Consider the following 20,375-nt stretch of genomic DNA (forward strand, 5'->3'; position numbering starts at 1 on the left):
GGGGATTTCCCTACCCCATGGCAGGAGCAGCCTCCAGGGGGCGCAGCCCTCCAGGAGTGGTGCCCGGGTAGGGATCACCAGGAGGGGCCCGAAGCTCAGAGACCCCGGGTGTAGCCTCAGACCACATGGGCAGGGTCTGAACCTTCTTGGGGCACCCCACCGCCTGACCCTGTGCTCCGGCTCAGTGTCCTCCTAGCTGTCCCCTCACCCCTGGCCCTAGGTAAGGCTGGATCCTGGGCTCTTGCAGGGCTAGAGCCAAGAAACATTGTCTGGGTGAGGTAGGCTCCAGGCCCCCTGGGCCTCTTCGCTCAGCCCCTGCCGCACAGAAGTGGGGCCGGCAGCGGCGAGGGGCAGAGTGCGGACCGCAGGCCAGTCAGGGGTTCTGCAGGGCCGGACAGCTAGCTGGGGGCCAGTTTTAACCTGCTGGGCAGGTGTGGTGACCCCTGGTAGGAACATGGGGGGATCCTGGGTACAGAGATGGGGATCTGGGTGAGAGCCAAGGTCAAGGCTGAGGCCGGGGCAGCGCAGGTGCACAGGATGAGGGGGCCGGCGGCGGGCACAGTTTATTGCACTTCATGCAGATACTGACCCACACGCTCCAAGGAGCTTAAAAATACATTGACCCCCAACAGTGTGTGTCCCCCACCTCCCCCTAGACGCAGAGAGACACTTGGCTGAGTGGGGTTGGGTCTGAGGGTCCAAGAGCCTCCGTCCTGGGACAAGGCGGCAGTGTGGGCCCAGGCGGTGGTGGAGGCGGTGTCCTTTCTCCCCAGAGGAAAAGTGCAGAGACAGGGCTGAGGCCCCAGGCAGGGAGACCTCGTTCTCACAGCGACTGGCGGGGCGGGGCGGGGGGGGGGGCAGGCAGGGTCCTTCCAGGTCCTTCCCGAGGGCCCGCCCGGCTGTGGGCCGAAAGCTCTGGGCAGGCGCAGGAGCCAAGATGCCACCAGGGCTGGCCGGGCGAGGTGGGGAGCAGCGCCCTTGGGTCCTGGCGCCCGGTGCTCAGTCCTGGCCTTCGTCCGAACGCCACTTGAGAGCGTGGTCCTTGTGTGCGTCGGGGAGGATCTGGTTTCGCATCCCCCCGAGCAGACTGGACGTGGCCTCGGTGGCTAGAATGAGGGGCTTCACCACGGTTGGGGGCAGCTGGCGGATCACGCCGCCCACGGCGCCCGTCAGCCCCTTCTGCTCGTGGCCCCGAGATGCCACATCACAGATGGTCTGAGCCGTGTCCAGGATGCCCTGTGGAAGTCGGAGGTCAGGGCGGGGGTTTGCGGGCGGCGGCGGGGGCGGGGGGAGGTGGGTGTGGGGAGGTGGGTGTGGGACTGGGAAGCGGGCAGGGTCTCATCACCTCTCGAACCGTGTCATAGGCCTTCGCCACACCCTCCCGGAGGTCAGCAGGCTGGTGGCCCCTTCGGAGCCTTCGCACCGAGCGCTTGTCCTGCAGGGAGCGGGCGATGGGCGCTGCCGGGGACAGGATGTCGTACACGGTCTCAGCTGTGGCCTGAGGGGACACGGAGGGCACCAGATGAGGAGAGCCAGCCCGGGCACACACACGAGGCCCCTAGGACCCCAAGCCAGCCCCAGAGGACCGTGCTGGAAGCCCCGGGCAGCCCGGGGTGGGGGGGCATCACGCTTCCGCCTCCCCCACGGCCGTGCTTTGCGGTACGGCTCCTGCATCCTGCCGATGCTTCCAGCACCCAGGTCGGGGGGCTGCGGGTGGACGGCATCCTTCCGAGGGCATTCTCCTCATGTTCTCTGGACCCCAAACCCTCCTCAGGTGGACCACCACATCTGGGCCCTTGCCTCGTTTGTGAGCTGCCGCCCGTGTAGCTTTCTCGAGACCGAGTGCACCGTCCCCCCTACCCTGCCCCTTGTCTGGCCCTGCCAGCTCTCGGGGAAGCCCGGGCGGAGTGCTGGGGTCCCTTAGCTCGCCCCCACCGACTCTGATCTACCTTCTTACGCTGGCTGCTCTGTTCCTTTTGCCCCTCACTTCTCACCGTGCCTCCTCAACCTAGCTGTGCCTCTAGGGGGCTCTCTGGGGCCTTATCCTTCCAGCCTCCTCGCTAGAGACCTCGCCCCCGGCCTGCAAGGGGCTGGGCGTGCAGATCCCAGAGAGCCGGGAGCTCCCCCTTGCATCTGCACGCTCACCGCCCCACAGAGGCCTGCCCATCCTCGCCCTTCCACCAGCGTTCACGGCACTGAACTAGAGCTGCTCGCAGGACAACTCCCGGGCCTCCCTGGGGATCTGTCTGGGCCTAGCCAAGTGCGGGGCCTGAATGAGTGAGGGCCAGTCTGCGCCGCGGTTGTCCTGTCTGTCAACAGAGCCACACCCCCTTCCCTCCTCTTCGAGAGCTGGCCAGGCGCAGACGCCCGGTGGGCTAAAAGCATGCAGGGCACCCACCCCCCGAGGAGTTGCTGTGGGCCCCAGGCTGGTCACTGGGCCTCTCCTGTCCATGACCGTTGTCTCATAAAATGGGACCGCACACCCAGACTGTCCATCCTTAGTAGCGCTTTGGGGACAGAGCAGGCACCGTGGAGCAGACTCTCCCTGCCCTACCTGGCCTGGAAGCAGGTGCCCACTCACCTGGATAGCCTGCACCAGCCGGTTGCTGAGTTCCAGGGCGGCCGAGGCCGTGGACGAGCCAAAGGAGGCAGCCCCCCGCTGCAGCCCCCGCATGAGGCGCCCGTCCCTCCTGTACTGCTCGATGGGCAGCCAAAGCAGGTCCCGGAACCCTTGAACTGCAGGGACCGGGCTGTCAGAGATGCCCGAGGCTGTGCCGCCCGCACCGACCCTGACTTAGGACCTCCTCCCCCTACTCCTGGGGGCAGCTTCTAGGCTGCCCAAGAGTCAGAGCCGTTTCCAGAGCCCCCACAGCCAGCCACTCACAGAGCTGGACAACTGAGTGCATGGGGCCTACACCCCCCAGCAGGCCGGGCAGCTGGTTCTTGCGGATATCCTGCAGCCACTCATTGAGAGCGTAGCCCAGCACCTTGTCCACACCCAGGAGTCTGGGAAGGGGAGAGGAGAGGAGGGTACAGGGGCAGAGCCACACACTGAGGGGTCCGGGGGCCAGGACCCGCGTGAGGTACCCCAATGCTCTCCATAGCAGGCCCCCCAGCCCAGTGCAAAGGATGACCGTGCCCACTTTACAGAGCGGAAACTGAGGCACCAGAGGAGTGAGGACTTGGCCAAAGCCACACAACCAGTCAGGATGTAGCCAAGGGAAGACAGGAGACTGGGGGTGCTGGAGGGGATGGGGGGGCTCACCCATGTCGGCAACAAAGCCGCTTCAGCTTCAGCTCGGAGCAGTTGAGCTGGGCCAGGCCGATGAGGAGGCCAGCGAAAGTGCCCTGCGGAAGGAGGGATTTGGGTTCACACAATTCAGCTCCTCGGAGCCCCTGGGGGCCGGCTCAGCAGCCACTACTGCCTGGATCAAGCCGCGGCCCCCAGAAGACGAAGCCACACCTGGGCAGAATGGGGACCCCCGAGAGGGATGGCCCAGGCAGCCACTCCGCGGGACAGCCCTACTCACCACCTGGTCCATGGTGACGTGCTTGCCGTGGTAATCCAACCAGATAGGCACCTCGGACGTGAAGCGGAACTCCCTGGATGGGGAATAGGGAGAGGGGGCCTTCGGTGCCTGCCCCTGCCCCCCTGCAGCCTGGGCGAGGACCCCCCAGCCTTCAGCCCTACCTGAAGTAGATAGGCTGCTGCTCAGCAGAGGAGCTGGGTCCACCACCCGCGGCCTCCTGGGAGCCGGTCATCTCGGCGTCCTCAGGCCGGCCCTCCTGGAGGCTGCCGGGCTGGACTCGGGTCTCAGGGCGAGCTAGGGTGGGGGACACCGATGGGGGATGGGCCCAGGGATGGCTGGGAGGCAGGAGGCGGGAGGCAGGAGGCCCGGGCCCTCCCCTCCCAGCTCAGCCTCTCACCCTCAGCGGACGTCTCTGCAGAGACCATGGGATTGATGCTAGCCACCAAGCTGGTGAAGAAGTCCTTGAGGAAGAGCAGGGCGTCCTGCCGGGGAAGGGGCAGGTCAGAGGGGCCCAGAGGCAGTGGGGCTCACCGCGCGCTCTGCCTCCCATCTGGCCTACTCACCTGGTCCACGTTGAGCCGCAGGGGCATCAGCGAGACCCGGAGACAGCACTCAGGCCCCCCCAGGTTGGTTGTGGGGGCCACGTGCAGTGCTTTGATGGTGAGCTGGGGGCAGAGGGCAAGCTCTGGGAACCCGCCGGGCCTCGGGCCCCTGCCCCCACCCTGTACCCCCACCCCCGGTGCTGCATCTGCACACGCTGGTCCCTCAGCTGGGTCTGCCTGAGCCCCAGCATTCTCCCAGGCTCCCAAACCCCCTGCTGTGTGGGCACACACGGCCCTGCCCGCGGCGGCAAGTGGGGGCGGCCGGTACCATGTTGGAGTGGGCGCGACGTGGCATCCGCTCACTCGTGTGCAGGTACAGGAACTTGTTGATCTGGGAGGAGGCCAGCCGGTCCCGGACCTCCAGCTCCTGCACAATGAACACCTGGCGGGACAGGGGCCGCTCCTCGAGCTCCTGGCTGGGGGCCGCAGGGCCTGTGGCTGGCTCCACCGGGTACACCTCGTGCTGGAAGCTTACCTGCGGGGCGGACGGACGCCTGAGCCGGGGAGGCAGGGCCCCGCCTCTCCCAGCCCCCACTCAGCCGCCCACCAGACTGCCTCCCCAGCTGTCCCATAGTCAGTTCAAACCCCGCTTGGCATGCTGAACTCTTGACCTGAATGTCTCCCCTGAATCTCCTTGCTCCATTCCCTTCCTGTCACCCTAGAGGCCCCTGTGTCCCTGTCACCAAGCGCCAGCACCGCCCTTGTCCACACACCCAGAGGGATTTTCACACAGCACACGCCCCCTCGGGGCCTGGAGGGGCCCGGCCTCTCCCTCCACCTTGCTCCTGACACGCCAGCCCCACTGGCCTCTCTCTTGCCCCTCACAGAGCTCAAGGCCCTTCTCGGCTTTGGAACTTGGCCCTGGACTTCCCTCTCCCCGACCCAGTGCTGGCTCCCCAGCCCCACTGGCTGCAGAGAGCCCCCGAGTTTGCTCGGCACGACAGCCCCGTGTGCTGGGGGAGAGGGCCCGCATGGCCTTGCCCTCAGGAAGCAGCACCTCTGCCCGCACCGCCTTGTGTCGCCCGGCCTCCCAACCTGGGGTTCCTCCCCATCCAAACTTCCCCAGGATCGGACCGCTGTCACCGGCTCCGCGGCTGCCACCATCCTGTGCGGCCACCGTCTCCTGTTGACTGCATCTCACTCTAGTATAAAAGCCAGAACCGTCCTGTGGTCTGCGGGGCGGTCGGCAGAGCGGTCGGCAGCCTGGCTCCCAGTCAGACCCACGGCGCCCCCACGGCCCGGCTGCAGTCCTGCTGGCCGCGTGGCTCCAACACGGCAGGGAGGCTCCTGGCCCCGGCCTTCGTGCTGCGCCCTCTGCCCGAAACCCTGTTCCTGCCCCCTTCCACGGGTCTCTGCCAACGGCACGGTCTCAAGAAGACTGTGCTGATCCTCCCCGGTGCTCCCTGTGCCCCCTCCCTGGCTCACCTTCCCCAAACACCGATCCCAGTCCACACCATACAGATCTGTGGCTCCCTCCACTACCACACACGTGATGGGCAAGCAGGGCTCTGTCTGCTGTGCTCGCTGCTCCCTCCATCGTCTAGAACAGCACCTGGGGTGCCGTGTGGCCGCTGCTCTGCAAGCGCTCGGGGACTTGGTGCCTGACCAGGGACCCGGAGCCAAGTGGCCGTGGTGGCATGCTGGCTGGGTGCCAGCGATGGGAGGGCCTGCCCTGTCCCCCTCCCAGGTGGCTTTCTGGACTCTGAGCCCCCAGCTCACCTTGCTGAGCTGGATCTCCATGAGGACGTGGTGCTGCCTCCCAGTGCCCCCCTGTGTACGCCAAGAGTTCTGGGGCCGGTTGGGGCCGGAGCAGCGGGAAGGAGAGCCCCTGGGGCCCATGAAGCTGCCTCTTGCCCTGGAAAGAGAGACAGAGGACAAGCTGACTCGGGGGAACCCCCTTCCCGTCAGAGCGGGCCCTTCAGCCTGGGGCAGGAAACCCTCTCCAGCCTCAGCCCTGGGCGGGGTCGGGGGGGGGGGGCGGTAAGGAAGGAGGAAGAACGGGGGCCACTGAGGCAAGGACACTGCTCAAGGTTATCAGCGGCTGAAGGTCAGAGCCGGCCCCCAGCCCGGGCCCCATCTCCCAGCTGGGTGGGCCCCACGCCATTGCTGCCACCTGCACCTGTCCCTACCTGGGGCCAGGGTGGGGGCCGAAGTCCCTGCCCCCATAGAGGTGCCAGACGAGCGAGACCTCACGGAGCACCACACGGCTGCTAGGCACGGGGAAGTGGGCAGGCGCCCGCAGCAGATCCGTGCTGCCCAGGGGCCGTGAGAAGTACCCGTCCTGCACGACAATGGGGCCTGGATGCAGCTGTGTCACCACGGGCTCCCCATCTCGGGGCTGCAAGGAGGGGGCCGAGTGAACATAGGTGCGGACACCTTCCCCAGTCCAGGCCACCCTCTCCCAACTTCCTCCCCATCCTCGTACCCCCCCCCCCCACTTTGGACAAAGGATGACTGTCACGGGCCACCGTCCCCAGAAGCTGTGTCGGAGTGCTCTGTCCAGGGGGGACCTAAGTGCCCCATGTTCTTGCCAGGCCTGTCTCCCCGGGCCTGGGTCTCACTTGCATGTGACATTCCCATGGGCTCCCGGGGGCCAGCTGGTGAGCACCCCGGCAATCAAAAGGTTCCCCTCCCCTCCTGCCAACCACCCTGGCCCTCTCTTTCCCTCTCCTTGAGGTCCTGTCCCCCTCTGTCCTGGACGCCATTCCTTCTTCCTCTGGAAATCCACTTGCTCCTTCAAGGCCCAGAGTCAGAGAGACTGCCATGGACCCAGACCCACCTCCTCAGTGACAGAGACCACCTCCTAGCCCTCTCCCAGCAGGAGCTCTGGAAAGGTGCAGCAGGGAGCCACCCTCTCCTTCCACTTGCGGGCCCTGCCCCGCCTGCCTCCCCACACACCGGGATGCCCAAGCCAGGAGCATCAAGGATGCAGAACTCGTCACTGTCCAGAGTGTCTCCATCTCCCTCTTCCTTTTCATCTTCCTTGGCCTCCGAGCAGGACCCCAAGCTGCCAGCGGGGGGCACAACAGGGGGCGAGTGGGGCTGGGCCCCACTCCGTTCACCTGGGAATAGGTAGACTGACACAGGCGAGGCCTGAGGGGGGGGGCCACCTGTGGAGACAGACACCAGTTTTGGGGGCGATGCCTGATTGTGTCCCCCGGCCCCAAAGCACCACTGCGCCCCCCCCACCCCGCACCTGAAGGCTGGGTCAGCTCCCGCAAGCTGCGCTCAGTGTCCAAGAGGGCGTCGGCCAGGTCCCGCTGGTTGATGAGGGCCGTCTCCACTGGAGGGCAGGAGGGCAGGGAGGCAGGGCTCTCGGAGAGCTGGGCCGGGCAGGGGAGGAGTCACAAATGAGGGACACGGGAAGGAGGGGAGCCCCTCCTCCGAAGCCAGGCCCCTGGGGGCTGCGGCAGGAGAGTGGGCCCGGCAGAGTTCCGGTCGCCTGTAGGGCCAGGCCTCACCTGTACCTTCTGGCCGGCGATCTCCGTGGGGCTGGGGGCCCGGGGAGGGGGGTGTAGGTCGCCCTCACTCGTTACGTACTGGAGCAGGTTGACCAGCAGGGCACAGGAATCTGCGCAGCTGTGCACGTGCACCACGTTGTTGGAGCAACGCAGTTCGAACAGCGGCTGGTTCTGGGGGGTGCGAGGGAGGGGGAATGGGGCACCATCAGCCCAGGCTTCATCCCCGCCACACACAGATAGGACCCGGCCAGGTCTTCCCGGGGCTGGTCAGTCTGCTGCCCAACAGCTCCACTGAATGAAGGAGCAAAAGGAGCCCAGGGAGTGAAACCACCCAAGGAAGCAAGAGTGCACTCCCCGCGTGAAAGTGTTCCAGTGCCCAGGCCTTTATCGCTCACCTCAGCCTGGCCACGTGGGGCCTGTTACCTCCATTTTACAGAGGAGGAAGCAGGCCCCACAAAGGCCATCTGACTCCCGAGGCCCTGCTTCTGCCCTGGCTGCAGCTGCCCCCTGGTGGTGGGGTTCATATTACGGCACACCCAGGCTAGGCCTGGCCCTTCCCAGGGGGGCCAAGAACCAGAGCCCAGCATGGAAGGGCAGGCAGTGATCGGAACCTGAGCCCAGACCCAGGGAGCAGAGGGAGGAGAGAGTGCAGTGGCAAAGGGTGATCCCCTGAAGGCTCCCTCGGCCCTTGCACCTGCTCTGGCTCCGGAGGACTCTGGACAACACTCACCAGTTTGCCCTCGGTGCTCCCCTTCCAGGTTTTAATCACAAGCTCCAGAAGGTCAACATCCAAGACACAGACATAATCTGAAGCAGAAAGCAAGAGAAGCTCCAGTTGCTTCTTCACGCCCAGCCCCTGGCCCACCACCAGAGCAGAGAACCTGGCGTTTCTCTAAGTGCAGCCCTTGTGTGCGTGCATGCGTGTGTGGGTGCTAAGAACCCAGCCAGCAGCTGGGTGAGGACTTCTGGCTGCTCTGGGTGTGGCCGGGGGCTGTGGGCCCTCAGAGGGGAGGGAGCCCAGTCCAGGCCCTGCCCACCTCGCTGCAGATCCGGCGTCTCCACCTCACACTTGTCGGACAGGTATAAGGCTGAGTCGTCCAGGATGAACCTGGTGGGGAACAGGGCTGAGAAGGGCCCAGGAGCCGCTGCAGGCTGCAGCTCCATGGGAGCCACGGGGTGGGGCCCCTAGAGACAGGCCGAGGGGAGCCACAGGGGGTCCCAAACCCACAAGAAACTAGTGCTGGGTCCTCTCTGGCCTCGGTGTTCTTGTCTGTACACTGGGGAAACTGGCCTGTCTCCTGCGCCGCAGGCCCAAAATAGCGCATGCTTGCTTAGGTCAGAGGGCAGGTAGCTCTCTCCAAGCATTTTCTGCTCCTCCTCATCTAGGCCTCGCAGCGGCCGCAGGAGGGAAGTGTCCTGCTCCACCCCCCCACCCCCACAGCATTCATTGTTCTTTCAAAGTCAGTCCTTATTTTAATGGCAACACAACACAAGCTCTTTTAAGATATTTTAAAACACGGGAATAAAAAATAATCTCTAACCATATTCCCTTAATCCCAAATTCTGAGAAAAGCGCCCTGTGCATTCTCTTCATCTCTTCTGTGAAGCCACAGACATGTATACAAATAAACCTTTATAAATCTTAAAAAACATCACCACCACGTAGAGCTTTCTATCTCGGGTTTTCAGCACATATTGCATTACGGCATCTCTCGTGTTTTTCAATGTTATTCTTCAACTTGACTTTAATGGTCGGGTCAGCCATGTCTACTGACTCAAGTTGTCATCTGGGGGCATTTAGATTGTTTATAAGTTTTAAATTCTACTACAAAGGCATCGCATTCCACCTCTGTTATCTTTATATCCTTAGAACAAGCACGTCAGTGAGCCGATCAGGTTAGAGAGCACAGATGTTTTTAAGGCTCTGCTGAGGAGGTGCCAACTGTTGTCCGGGAAGGTGGAACCAATTCTCATTCCTGAGGGAGGGATCATCACCCAAATGTACAGAAAGGCTCAGAGACTGAGGACACAAATCAGGTAGGCAGGACCCTGGGGAGTAGCAGTTGCAGCCTAGTTTGTGTGTGTGTGTTGGGGGGGGGTGGAAAGTGAGCTGGGTGGGGGTGGTGCATACCTGAGCAGGAAGGTGGAGGTGTCCATGATGATGTTGCTGGAGAGGGTGAAGGTCTCAGCGGTGACAAGGACACGCACAGGGAGGTAGAGGGGCCTGGTGGGGGGTGTCACACATGCACTAGGGCGGGCTCCTCACACACAGAGAGCCTGCCCCCCGGCCCCTGGCTCTTGGCCCACCCAGCCTGGGTACCTGTAGTCCACGGCGCAGGAGAACAGGTGAGTGTGTAGGACAGTAATGACGGTAGGGGGCAGGTAGCCCAGCACTGGGTCATCAAGCACATCTAAGAACTCCAACAGCTTTGGGGGCCAGGACAGGAGGGGTACCGAGGATCAGGGGCCTCTTCCTTCCTCTAACTCCCTCCCCGCGCCCCAGCATGGCTCCCCACCTGCTGCCCATCAGCTGCTACCATATCCCTTGCCCAGGGGCTTTGCTTGGAAGTCAGCTCTGGCCCAGCCCAGGCCCCTCACACTGGCCTCCCCCCAACTGTAGAGACCTGCCTGCCCACACCACTTTCGCTCACCTGGGAGTGCCAACTTTGTTCTGGTAAAGCCATGAAGTGGCGCAGGGTGGCCCTGTGGAGCCTCAGTGTCACCAGGAACTCCTGGAGGTGGGGCACAGTCAGCACGGGGTGGGGGGGGGGGGCTAGCCCACCAGGCACCAGGGAGGCAGTTGCCCTAGCCAAGTGGGTAGACCAGAAGCAGGCACTGTTGTACCTTGACATTCTTGTGGGGGTCCAGATGGATGCGCACAGCCGTGGACAGCATGTGGGGACCGCGGCCCTGGCCCTTGGGGCCCGAGGCTCCCCGTTCGGTCACCCCTTCCTCCGATGGGTAGATGGTTGGGGCCAGCTGGGCCGGAGGAGCAAAGTTGGGCAGCTCCAGGCGACTGGGCAGCAGGTGGTCATCCACAACCGCTGGGGAGGCAGCTGGTGAGCCCCCTGCCAAGCTGGCTGACCGTCCCCTCCACCCAGGGCCACGTCCCTCTGGCAAGTCCCCTCCTTTCACACCTCGGTGGTAGAGCTTGGCCTTCTCGGCTTCTAGGCAGAAGTAGCCGAGTCCCGGCTGGCCTCGATACTGGGAGACGCTGAAGATGGTGCCTTGCTCCACATCCAACACCAGTTCCCCGTGTGAGGTCTCTAGCCGCCTCCCAACCTCGTCCTGCAAGCAGAGCACGTGGCGTGGCCTCACCAGGGCCCTCAGTAGCCCCCGCGCCCTCAGGGGGGGTGGTCTCTCGGAGCCCTGGCCTGAGTAGGACCCGCTCTCGCTCTACCCAGACTCTGCTGAAGACCTAGAGCAGCACTTATCTTTTTTTCTTTTTTTTCTTTTTAGAGAGGGAGTGGGGAAGGGGCGGAGGGAGAGGTAGAGAGAGAAGGTCTTTTTTGAGTGGGCAGCGGGGGAGAGAGAATCTTAAGCGGGCTCCACGCCCAGTGTGGAGCCTGATATGGGACTCCATCTCAGGACCCTGAGATGACCTGAGCCGAAATCAAGAGTCAGACCCTTAACAGACTGAGCTGCGCAGGCACTCCATGACTTGTCTCTTTTGCCAGCAGGCGAGTCATCCCTGCCCTATCTGCCATCCAGCATGAGCTAGGGGGCCATGAGGACCCCTAGCCTGGTGCCTTACGTGTAACGGGTGCTAATGGGGTGTGATGGATGGTTGGGGAGGCATGGGTGGGTCAGTGGGTGGTGGGTGCGTGCTGCTGGCCAGACAGACCACTCTCAGCCACACTGGGGTTTCTTTTCCCAGATTCCCAAACTGGAGCTGCTCACACTGGTCCTGCTCTCCTGCCAACGGTGGGTTGGGGGGCGCTGGAGTCAGCGGGGCTCACCTCCCCAGGGCTGCCCTCACCTTAGTCTCACAGAGGGCTGTGATCCGACCCTTCAGCACTGTCACCAGTGTAGAGAAGGTACTCTGGGAGCGAGGACTTGGGGACTCAGGGGCAGGGGGCTGGGGAGCGCCTGATGCCCCTACTGAGAAGAAGTGGGCATCCTCATCATCCGAGTCTGAGTCTGGGGTGAGATCAAGGAGCCAAGTGGGAAGGAGACCTGGGAGGGCTGCCCCAGCCCTGCCCAGCTCTGGGGACCTTGGGGCCCCTGCTGGGGCATCCCTCCTACCCAGCTTGAAGGCTGACTTGCACATCTTGAAGTTGTCGTGCCAGAAGCCTGAGGGGCCCGGGAAACCAGCAGGGTGAGCGGCGGGGTCAGGGGTGGGAAGCAGGTCCGCAGGCTCCCACATGAGCAGGTCGTTGTTGATCCTGGGGCAGGTGGATGGAGAGCAGCAGTGAGGGTGGCCCAGCCCAGCCCCTCCCCACGCTCCCCCTACCCACTTGAGTCACCACCTGTTATAGAGGCTCTCGTAGACCTCCTTGCTGGGCAGGAAGATGTGGGCGCTGGGCAGGAGCACTTCCAGGCTGCAGCGCGACAGCGCCAGGGCCCGGCTCTGGAAGGTCCTCATCTCCTCAGGGTCTCCAGGAATCACCATCTAGACAGGCGAGCAGGCAAGGCATCTGAGACATGTCAGGGCCTGCTTCTGGCTCAGCAATCAGACCCTGGTCTGCACGCTGACCTCCTATCATTCATTCATTCTCATTCATTCATGGGAGCCCCTCTCTGCTGGGATGTATGACAGCCAGCTCGTGCGAAGTGCTGACCGTGTGCCAACCCTGTTATGAGGGAGGACCTCACGTGTGGCAACTCCTTTCTCCTCGTGATAAGCCTGTGACACAGGTCATTGTATCCACTTTCAAGATGAGGAAACTCATCTGCGTAGAACTCTGAGATTAGACCAGTTCCAAGAGGATGAAGCCACCGAATGGAAGAGCCTAGATTCAAACCCAGACCTTTTGGCCCCGAGGCCAGGCCCTTAACTGTCTCTCACTCAACTCTCAGCACCTTCAGAGAAGAGGATCCTGAGGTCCAAACCACACTGTCAATAGACGGGCTTGTGGTCTTCCCCATCAGGGACCTGTGCCTTCCAGGGCCTGCCCTCACCAGTGTCCTCATGCCCAGGCCCCATGAGCTGGGGTGCTTTTGACTCCCTACTGCTCTAAGATGATGGAAGAGATGAAACTCTAGCTGGTGCCACGTCACGCCAACTCGTGCCCCAGGTGGTCCTGTCTTCATATCCCACAGCCACCAAGTGGCTCCCCTGGGTTCCAGGGGCCTCACCTCCTCCGTCTCGTACATGGTCCTCTTAGAGGAGAAGGGCGAGGGCTCAGGCTCCCGCAGCTCACATGGACTCTCAGCTGACAGCTCCAGCAGCTCTCCCTTCTCAGGGGCCACTTCCCACTGTGCGCTGCTGAGCTGGGGCCGCAGAGTCACCACTACCCTGCCAGGGCACAGGCCTGTCACTGGCCTGCAAGGCCCCCCTCAGCCCCGGATCCCACCTCGGGAGCCACCCTCAGCAGCCAAGCAATCTCCTGTCCATCCCTTCCAGAGCCCCCACTTACTGGGGCAGGAAGTATTTGCGCCCAGGGCTCTTGGGATCCAGGGCTTTGGAGACCCGCAGGCAGGGGATGGGTGGCTTCTCTCCATCTTCGTAAGTGCCTGGAAGAGTAAGGAGGAGTTGGGGCTTGTCACGGCTGCCCTTCCCCATTTCTTCCCCAGTGGGGGCGGGGGGTTAGTGGGGGCCTGAAACGTCCATCATGGTGACTGTCCCTTACTGTTTACGGGCCTGCGCTCTCCCTCACACCCACAATCTGCAGCAGGCCAGGGATAAAGGGTCCACTCTGCCCACTCTCAGTCCCCTGGGGGGCTCTCACCATGCAAGTCGGAGCAGGTAAGTTCCAGGCGGGTGGGGCCGGGGGGGCCGGGACCGCTGTTCAACTCTGACCGGAACTGGGGCTCACTCAGCTCCAGCCGCAGCTGCTCGGCCCGCACAGCCCGGCCTGCCCAGGGGTCCCGCTCGGGCCGCAGGTCGGCAATGGGGAAGCGCAGCTGCAGCGTGGCCCGGGGTGCTGAGAGCCGCACCACCGTCTGCTGCTCGGCAGCTGGTGCGGGTTCTGTCTGCAGGAGGATGGGGGGGGGGCGGGTATCAGAGCTGCTGCCAGGGGACCTGCCACTGAGGCTCTGAGCCAGAGGGTCCGCGCCCGCTCCCTGCCCCAGCTGGGTATCTCACCAGGAGGCCGGCAGGTGGCTCAGGAGGGGGTATGGTAGCCAGGTGCAGCAGAGCAGCAAGCCGGTCCAGGGCCCCCAGCTCCACATCTGCCTGGAAGTCAGCCAGGTCCAGGGCCAGTTCTGAGTGGCAATGGTAGGCAGCGGGGCGCCGGGGTCGGCTCTGAGGGCGAGGGTGTTCAGGTCAGCGAGGGCTGTGGGGTAGGTGAGGGCAGGATGGGAAGGGACCCCCTTGAGCAAAAACAAAACACAGAGCCCTCCTGGGGGGTGGGAAGGAAAGCTTGAGCAGGGGACCTGGAGATCCTCACCACATTGCCTGAGAAAGATGACCATGTTTGTTTAATAAAGGCCACCCGATATCTGGAGACCCGCAGGGGTTTGCCAAGATGAGCCAGGGAAGCGGCAAGAGCCAAGGGGGTGCCTTATGTAGGGCCCAGCTGTCTTCAAGGGCTCCCAGATGGGGAGGTGTGCTCTAGCTGAGCACGGGCAAGGGCGGTGGAGGGTGGGAGCAGGGAAGTAACTGCAGAGGCTGAGAGGCGAGGAACAGCCAAGGGCCCGTAGGCATGGGGTGAGGTGGGTTACCTTGGACATCCGGCGGAGAGTCTGTGTGTGACGCAGGTGGGCACAGGGCCGAGCTGAGGCCTGGGAACTTAGGGTGCTGGGGAAGCTCAGGATCTGGGATGGGACACAGGAGGCAAAAGTCAGGCCGAGCCTCCACACCCACTGGAAGCTGCAGGCCTTGCCACATACACACTTGCTCTTGGCCCTCACCTCTGTGTACTCGGCCTCTGACGTGTCCCTGGGCCACAGGCACTCCAGCACCTCGAGCTGCCCAAAGTGCACCTGTGTGCTGGTAGTCCTTCGGCCCCTGCCTGTCCGCAGCTCCCAGGACAGCTGCACAGCTGTCCCCGTTAGCCTGCGGGGAAGAAGCTGGGCATCAGAGGTTGGGCTTGTGGGGCGGAAGGGGTCTCTCCTTGGGCCCCTGCCTTGGGCTTGTACCGGACATGGCTACGGGGACAGGCCCTCTGGAAGCGCGGTCGGAGATGGTGGAAGTCACGGGAGCCGAAGGGCGCATCCTTGGTGGCATCAAACTCCGCAAAAAAGTGGGTGGTGAGGTCAGGTGGTCCGGAAGATGGGGCAGACGTCTGCAGCAAGGTCAGGGTCATGCCCCCCAAGGTCATCTTCACCAGCGAGTCAGGGCGCAGGGTATCCGGGAGGGGCGTGGGGGCCGTCTTGCCTGAGAGGATAGAGGTTTCGCCAGGGGCTTCCCAGAGCTCGTGGGTACCCCAGGTAGAGGGACGGTCAGACACTGGGCTGCGGGCTGGGAGAAGCCCTGGCCCAGATGGACTGTGACTCTGGCACGGGGCTTGGCTGGGCAAGGCTAACCCCAGAGCCTCGTTATGCCAGGTACTGAGCCTAGGCTCAATCCAACCCTCTCAAGGAGCTGGAAGAAGTAGAGTGATAAAGCACTCGGGCCAGCACCTGACATATGTGATCTCTCAATAAACATCGACCAAAACATACATAGCCTGCCAAGGTCAGATCTTAGTATGGCCTTCTTACGGAAGGGGAAACTGAGTCTCCAAGAATTTAAGTGCTTGGCCCAAGATCACGGACTTTGAAACCCGGCCTCCATCCATTGTGTTACCAGCCTCCCCTGAGCATCCCCAGGGAACCAAGTAACCCACAGTGGACAGCTAAGCATCGATGGGGGCCTCCTACATGTACATGACATCACATGGGCCCTGAGGCCTTTTCCAGCTCCTCTTGCCCCAGGAGCACTCACCAGCTGGGTGGGCATGGGCAGAGAGCCGGCAGGGGGCCATGTCGCTGTGCACAGAGGGTCCCAGGTCTACATCCGAGAGGGAGAGCTCAGAGAGGGCTGAGGCCACACTGCTCGTGAGGCCCGCCATGGAGAAGAAGAGGTCTGTGGGCCAGGGCAGGGGAGGTCAGGGAAAGCCACACTTGGCGCCCGTGACTCCTACACCCCGGCTAGCTGCCTGGACCACTGCCAGGTCTGGCCCCACACCCACCAGTGTTGTCCAGGTTGACAAGAGGGTTGGTAAGGGGTTCTGGGCTGAGGGGCTCAGCCACAGCCCCTGCCTGAAGCTGCTGGTTCAGGTCCTGCTCAATCAGCCACAGGTCTTCAGCACCGAGCGGGCGGCTCTTGTTCAGCTTGTCAACCAGGTCGTCAGGGTCTATGGAGGAGGACACTTTTTGTGTCAGTCCAGCCTAGCCGGCCCCTCCCCAGCCATCCCATCCCCTGGAGGGCCCAGGGGCCTTACCTGCGAGGCTCATGGCACTGAGCAGTTCTTGAAGCTGCTGGAGCTGCTGAGGCGTCAGGAGCAGGTGCAAGGAGCCCAGCTGTCCAGCCACCTCCAGCTGGGGACAGAAGGGGCCAGAGGGGCCAACCATGGAGCCTACACCTGCCACCTCGGCTCTCTGAGAGCCACCGCCCACCTGCCCTCACCCAGAGGAGGGAGGATGCCAGTTGCCAGGCTAAGCTCCAACACCACCAAGGAGCTGTGTGACGCTGGCCACAACTTGACCACTGAGCCTGCTTCTCTACTGCCCAGAAGACAGTAATTTCTCCCACTCAATGACCCTGCTTTGTATGGGGCAAGATCAGCTCTGCTGAGGAGTATGCTGAAATGGGCCACACTCCCTCCTCCACAGGGGCTGGGGACCCACCTTGGGGCCTGGGAAGGCCTCATTCTGCTTCAATTTCACCGTCAATTCCATATACCCTGAGCAGCTGCCGATCTGCAAGGGGGGTTTCGGGGGATCTTCCTGGAGGCAAAAGGAGACAGGAGGGAAGTGGTCGAGAAGATGAGGTCAGAGATGGTCAGAAGGGATGGGGCGCAGCGGGGCAGGGAGAAGGTGGAGATTAGAAGGAAAGAAACTGTGGGGATCAGAGCCAGCCCACCTGCGGGGGTAGCTCCTCGAAGTGCAGGCGGACTCCTGCCAGCTGCAGCAGTTTGTGCAGAAAGGCAGGAGGCTGGTGCACGTCCACTGGAGGCGCCTGGCTTGGGTCCCGCACTGCCTCATCACAGTACTCCAGTCTGCCGAGTGTAGGATCAGCCCTCGCCCCAGCCACCCCAGGCTGGAGCCCTTCTCCCCACGCGGTACCCTGTTCTAGGGGCCTGGGGACCAGAGAGTCTGGCCAGCAGAGCTGCCCCATCATAGCCAGGCCATCCTGGACCTCCATGGCCAGCCCTTGCCCTTCGGACCCTCAGTGTGTAACCTGATCCTCGGGGTGTCCCAGCCACCTTGGGCCCGTACCACTTGGCCCCTGGACACCACTCCAGACTCACAATATGGTCTCCCTCCCACCTGAGCCACCACCCAGGAGCACCCAAGATTTGCTCTGCTACTTCCCGGGAGCCCAAGGTGGGGTTAGGGGCAGGGCCAACACCATTCAGCAGCCCCTCACTCCCCCTCATCTTCACCCCAGCCCACCCTGCTAGGCATACCCCTACCTCTGTACATGGACTTCTACTGCCACGCCATGCTCCCCATCACCCGGCGAGTGCTCCACCCTCACGACAGTGTCCAGGAAGGTCACCTTGATCCTTCGCAGCACTGAGGGGTGGAAAGGGGTCTCAGGCCAGGCGGAACAGCAAGGGGCAGGCAGAGTTTCCCCGCTGGGGCAGTAGTGTGGCCATCCTGCTGTCTGGGGCCCCTGTCTTGTGGGCTATGGAGGCACAGGCAGCAGGGCAGCAATGAGAGGCCTACTTACCAGTCTCAATGGTCTGGGCAAACATTTCCAGTCCCTCCAGGGGCTGTGGGGGCTCCGAGGGCTCGGGCAGCCCGTCCCGAAGGCACTCCTGAGCCAGCTGCAAGCTCGTGGTCATGCATGAGGCCCAGCTCTGAGAGTCAGCAGCCCCTGGCCCTGTGAGTAGGAAGGGGGTCTCAGGAGAGGCAGGCCTACTCAGCTCCTGGGTGCCCAGGCCTACTCCTACCACTTGCTCCCCACCGCCCCCAACCCCAGCCTTGCCCTGCCCTCACCTGGGCCCCGACGAGGCTGCAGGGTGAGCTGGAGGCCTGACACGTGCACGGTGCAGTGGTCAGTGAGCAGCGCAGCCCAGGGCACGGCCACCTCGATAGAGCCCACGAAGCCTTCCACCAGCTCTAAGGGTGATTCTATGGACTCCAGCACTTCGTTCACAGACTAGGAGCAGGGAAGGGACAAAGCCGGCTCAAGGAAACCCCAAATGTGGCTGTCTCCTTGGCTGCCACACTCCTTGTTAAGTCTGCTCTGACCTTGGAGAGCTCCCTTGTTCTCCCTGTCCCCACCATGTGCTACTCCAGAGTTCTACCCTCGCTTTAGCTGATTCCTACTCTTGGCCCATCCAAACATCTTTCATCCTTTAAGCCAGAGGAGGGGGTGCTTGAAGCATGAAGAGGAAGCCAGGCAGAGAGGACGGAAGGTGGCATGATCGAGGCACGGGAACAGCATGTGGAAAGGCCCAGCAGAGTGCACCCACGTTCTCTCTGGGCAAGTATGGAGTTCAAGCGGAGTATGCTGGAGAGGCTATCAGAGGACTGAACTGAGGCAGAGGGGGACCCCCCCCAACTCCAAACATTTGGTGTAGCTGTACCTCTTTGAGGTACAAGGCTGAGAGCCCCTGGTTACCAAGAGGGAGAGAGCACCATCGCCATCTGGGAGCTAGGCAGCAACCCACCTGCCTGGTCCGTGTGATCTCAGGTGCTGTGTGGTACCACCCAGAGAAGTTCCCAGTAAACACTTGTTGGATCCAAGAATAAACAAACACATGGCAGAACTAGAAGGCTTATAGAGGTCAAGTTGAAACTCCTTACCCAGACATCCACAGATGGGAAACTGAGGCCTAGAGAGAAGGAACTAGTTTAATCACTCAGTGTAGTGTGAGGACTGCAACTGGGAGACAGGCCTCCTCTCCTCACCCCATCCCAGGACCCCCTGGCACTCAGCTTCTTCTGGGGTCTTCAAGGCAGGGGCTGCAGGCTGAGTGGGGGCGGGGAGGAGGGGCTGGCTATGAAAGCACCTGCTTTTCACCAGGGGATAACTTCTCCCTGGAGGCCAGCCCAGAAAGCAGCCTAGCTCAGAGCCATTTCAATCCCCACCAAGAGGGCAGGGCAGAGCAAGGCAGGATGGGAGTGTTTTCTGGGACTGGAAATAGAAAGCAGCAGCCTAGAGGTCTTGGCCATTTCTTTCAGGCCAGTCTAAAAGTCAGCGGTCACAAAAGGCCTCCACTAGGATTCACAGACAAGAGGATACGGGAGGTGTCCCCAACTCTGGGCTTGGATGTCTCCCTCTGCCTCTACATTTGCTCAGGAAGTCCTGGCCTACCCCTAAAGCTCAGCTTTTCCTGCCCCAGACTGTGTTTAGGCCAAGCACCCTGTCTGCTCAGCCAGAAAATTGAGAAGCCCCTGACCCCACGCCCACACCTGCTGCTCTGGAGTGGGGGGTTGACCCCCTCCCAGCCCCGGCCTGATGCCTCTAATTGGTGGCTCCTTTGCAACTTCCCAGTTCAGATGAGTTGAGTCACTGCCCCTCACCGCTCCCAGCCTCGGGCTTCTGACCCAGACCTATTCCTCCCTGCCTCCCCAGCATCTCCCCTGGCCTCCTCCCTGCCTGAAGCCAAAAAACCTCTCCACCTGTCCTCAGGGGCTTCGCCGCAGGTAGGGCGGCCGATTCCCAAGCCCCTCCCCAAACACCACTGGGTCCATCCCACTCTCCCCAAAGCAGGAAGTAGGCAGCGGAGGCAGTCACACGAGGTGTTGATCAAGACGGGTGCTGACGCGGTTGTTGACATCCCGGTCCTGAGGCGAACCCCACCCACTTGGCCCAGGATCCGAGGGTCAGGAGGTCAGAGCACCTTTCCCACGGGTGCTCTCAGCAGGCCTCCAGACCCCTACACCAGCCTTGCCTTACCAGCTAGCTGCAAGGCTCCAACTCTGTCACTGCCCTGGACGGGTTCTGTCAGAGCCCCCTAGTTCCTTCGCTCCCTCTTCACCTTCTCCTTAGCTCCTGAGGACCACGCTTCTCAACTCGGGCCCCCAACTCGATGTGCTGACTCTGGCATTCTCCAGACAAGTGACATCCCCTTCCTCAGCCTGTTTCTCCTACTGTGAACTGGACGCAGGGACCCCCCCCCCCCCCTTCCCACCCAGCTTCTGGCTCTGAAGCCGATCAGTCGCCTGGAAAGGGCCTGACTCCCACAGCCCCTTCGCGCCCTCTGCCCGGTCCCCCAGCCTGACCCTTTAGCCAGGATCCTCAGGTCTCTGCGCACCGCTCCCCCGCTTCCCGATCTTGGGCCTCGTTCCTCACCCAGATCTCCAGGTGGATATCCCGCAGGGCAACACTGCCCTTGTACAAGTCGAGGCTGAGCTGATCCAGGCTGAGGTGCTCCTGGAAGAAGTGACCCAAGTAGTGGTGCAGCAAGTAGCGGCATACCCGCTCTTTCACACAGTTCGACCATGGCCACAGCCATCGTGACATCTCGGAGACCGCCGGGCCCAGGCCGCCTCCGCTCGCCGACCGCCGGCGATCCCTG

The 20,375-nt window shown here is 62.7% G+C and overlaps 1 protein-coding gene across 2 annotated transcripts; it reads right to left on the reverse strand.

The window, feature by feature from the left end:
• Positions 1–538: 538 nt before the first annotated feature.
• On the reverse strand, positions 539–20,320 carry ATG2A (autophagy related 2A). Of its 2 annotated transcripts, none has more exons than XM_027580513.2 (41): positions 20,150–20,320; positions 17,845–18,007; positions 17,576–17,728; positions 17,316–17,418; positions 16,763–16,898; positions 16,528–16,626; positions 16,122–16,218; positions 15,870–16,034; positions 15,623–15,763; positions 14,836–15,073; positions 14,608–14,752; positions 14,419–14,511; positions 13,841–13,999; positions 13,485–13,728; positions 13,173–13,269; positions 12,892–13,051; positions 12,063–12,205; positions 11,839–11,978; positions 11,573–11,733; positions 10,731–10,881; positions 10,438–10,637; positions 10,245–10,325; positions 9,914–10,020; positions 9,725–9,817; positions 8,631–8,701; positions 8,324–8,400; positions 7,594–7,764; positions 7,329–7,455; positions 7,031–7,242; positions 6,262–6,470; positions 5,852–5,987; positions 4,401–4,607; positions 4,094–4,195; positions 3,928–4,012; positions 3,692–3,824; positions 3,531–3,603; positions 3,266–3,348; positions 2,885–3,006; positions 2,582–2,736; positions 1,346–1,498; positions 539–1,236 (listed from the first exon to the last, which is right to left on the reverse strand). In XM_027580513.2, the coding sequence occupies exons 1-41, from the start codon at positions 20,318–20,320 to the stop codon at positions 1,000–1,002; spliced, it is 5,793 nt and encodes a 1,930-aa protein (XP_027436314.1). In that variant the 3' UTR covers positions 539–999. The 2 variants fall into 2 exon arrangements, with proteins under 2 accessions (XP_027436314.1, XP_027436315.1); XM_027580514.2 differs by having other exon boundaries at positions 1,000–1,236; positions 7,600–7,764.
• Between the last annotated feature and the right edge of the window lie 55 nt (positions 20,321–20,375).

Source organism: Zalophus californianus, chromosome 11 (genome assembly GCF_009762305.2).
Source record: "Zalophus californianus isolate mZalCal1 chromosome 11, mZalCal1.pri.v2, whole genome shotgun sequence".
NCBI classification, from domain to species: domain Eukaryota; kingdom Metazoa; phylum Chordata; class Mammalia; order Carnivora; family Otariidae; genus Zalophus; species Zalophus californianus.

Bases quoted from the DNA above. Each gene is read 5' to 3' on its own strand.
- ATG2A (XM_027580513.2), bottom strand. From the start codon at position 20,320: ATGTCACGATGGCTGTGGCCATGGTCGAACTGTGTGAAAGAGCGGGTA. The intron at 17,729-17,844 runs GTGAGGGCAGGG...TCCTACTCACAG, and splicing joins GCAGCCTCGTCGGGGCCCAG to GGCCAGGGGCTGCTGACTCT. The intron at 3,349-3,530 runs GTGAGTAGGGCT...CTCCTTCCGCAG, and splicing joins ACGTCACCATGGACCAGGTG to GGCACTTTCGCTGGCCTCCT.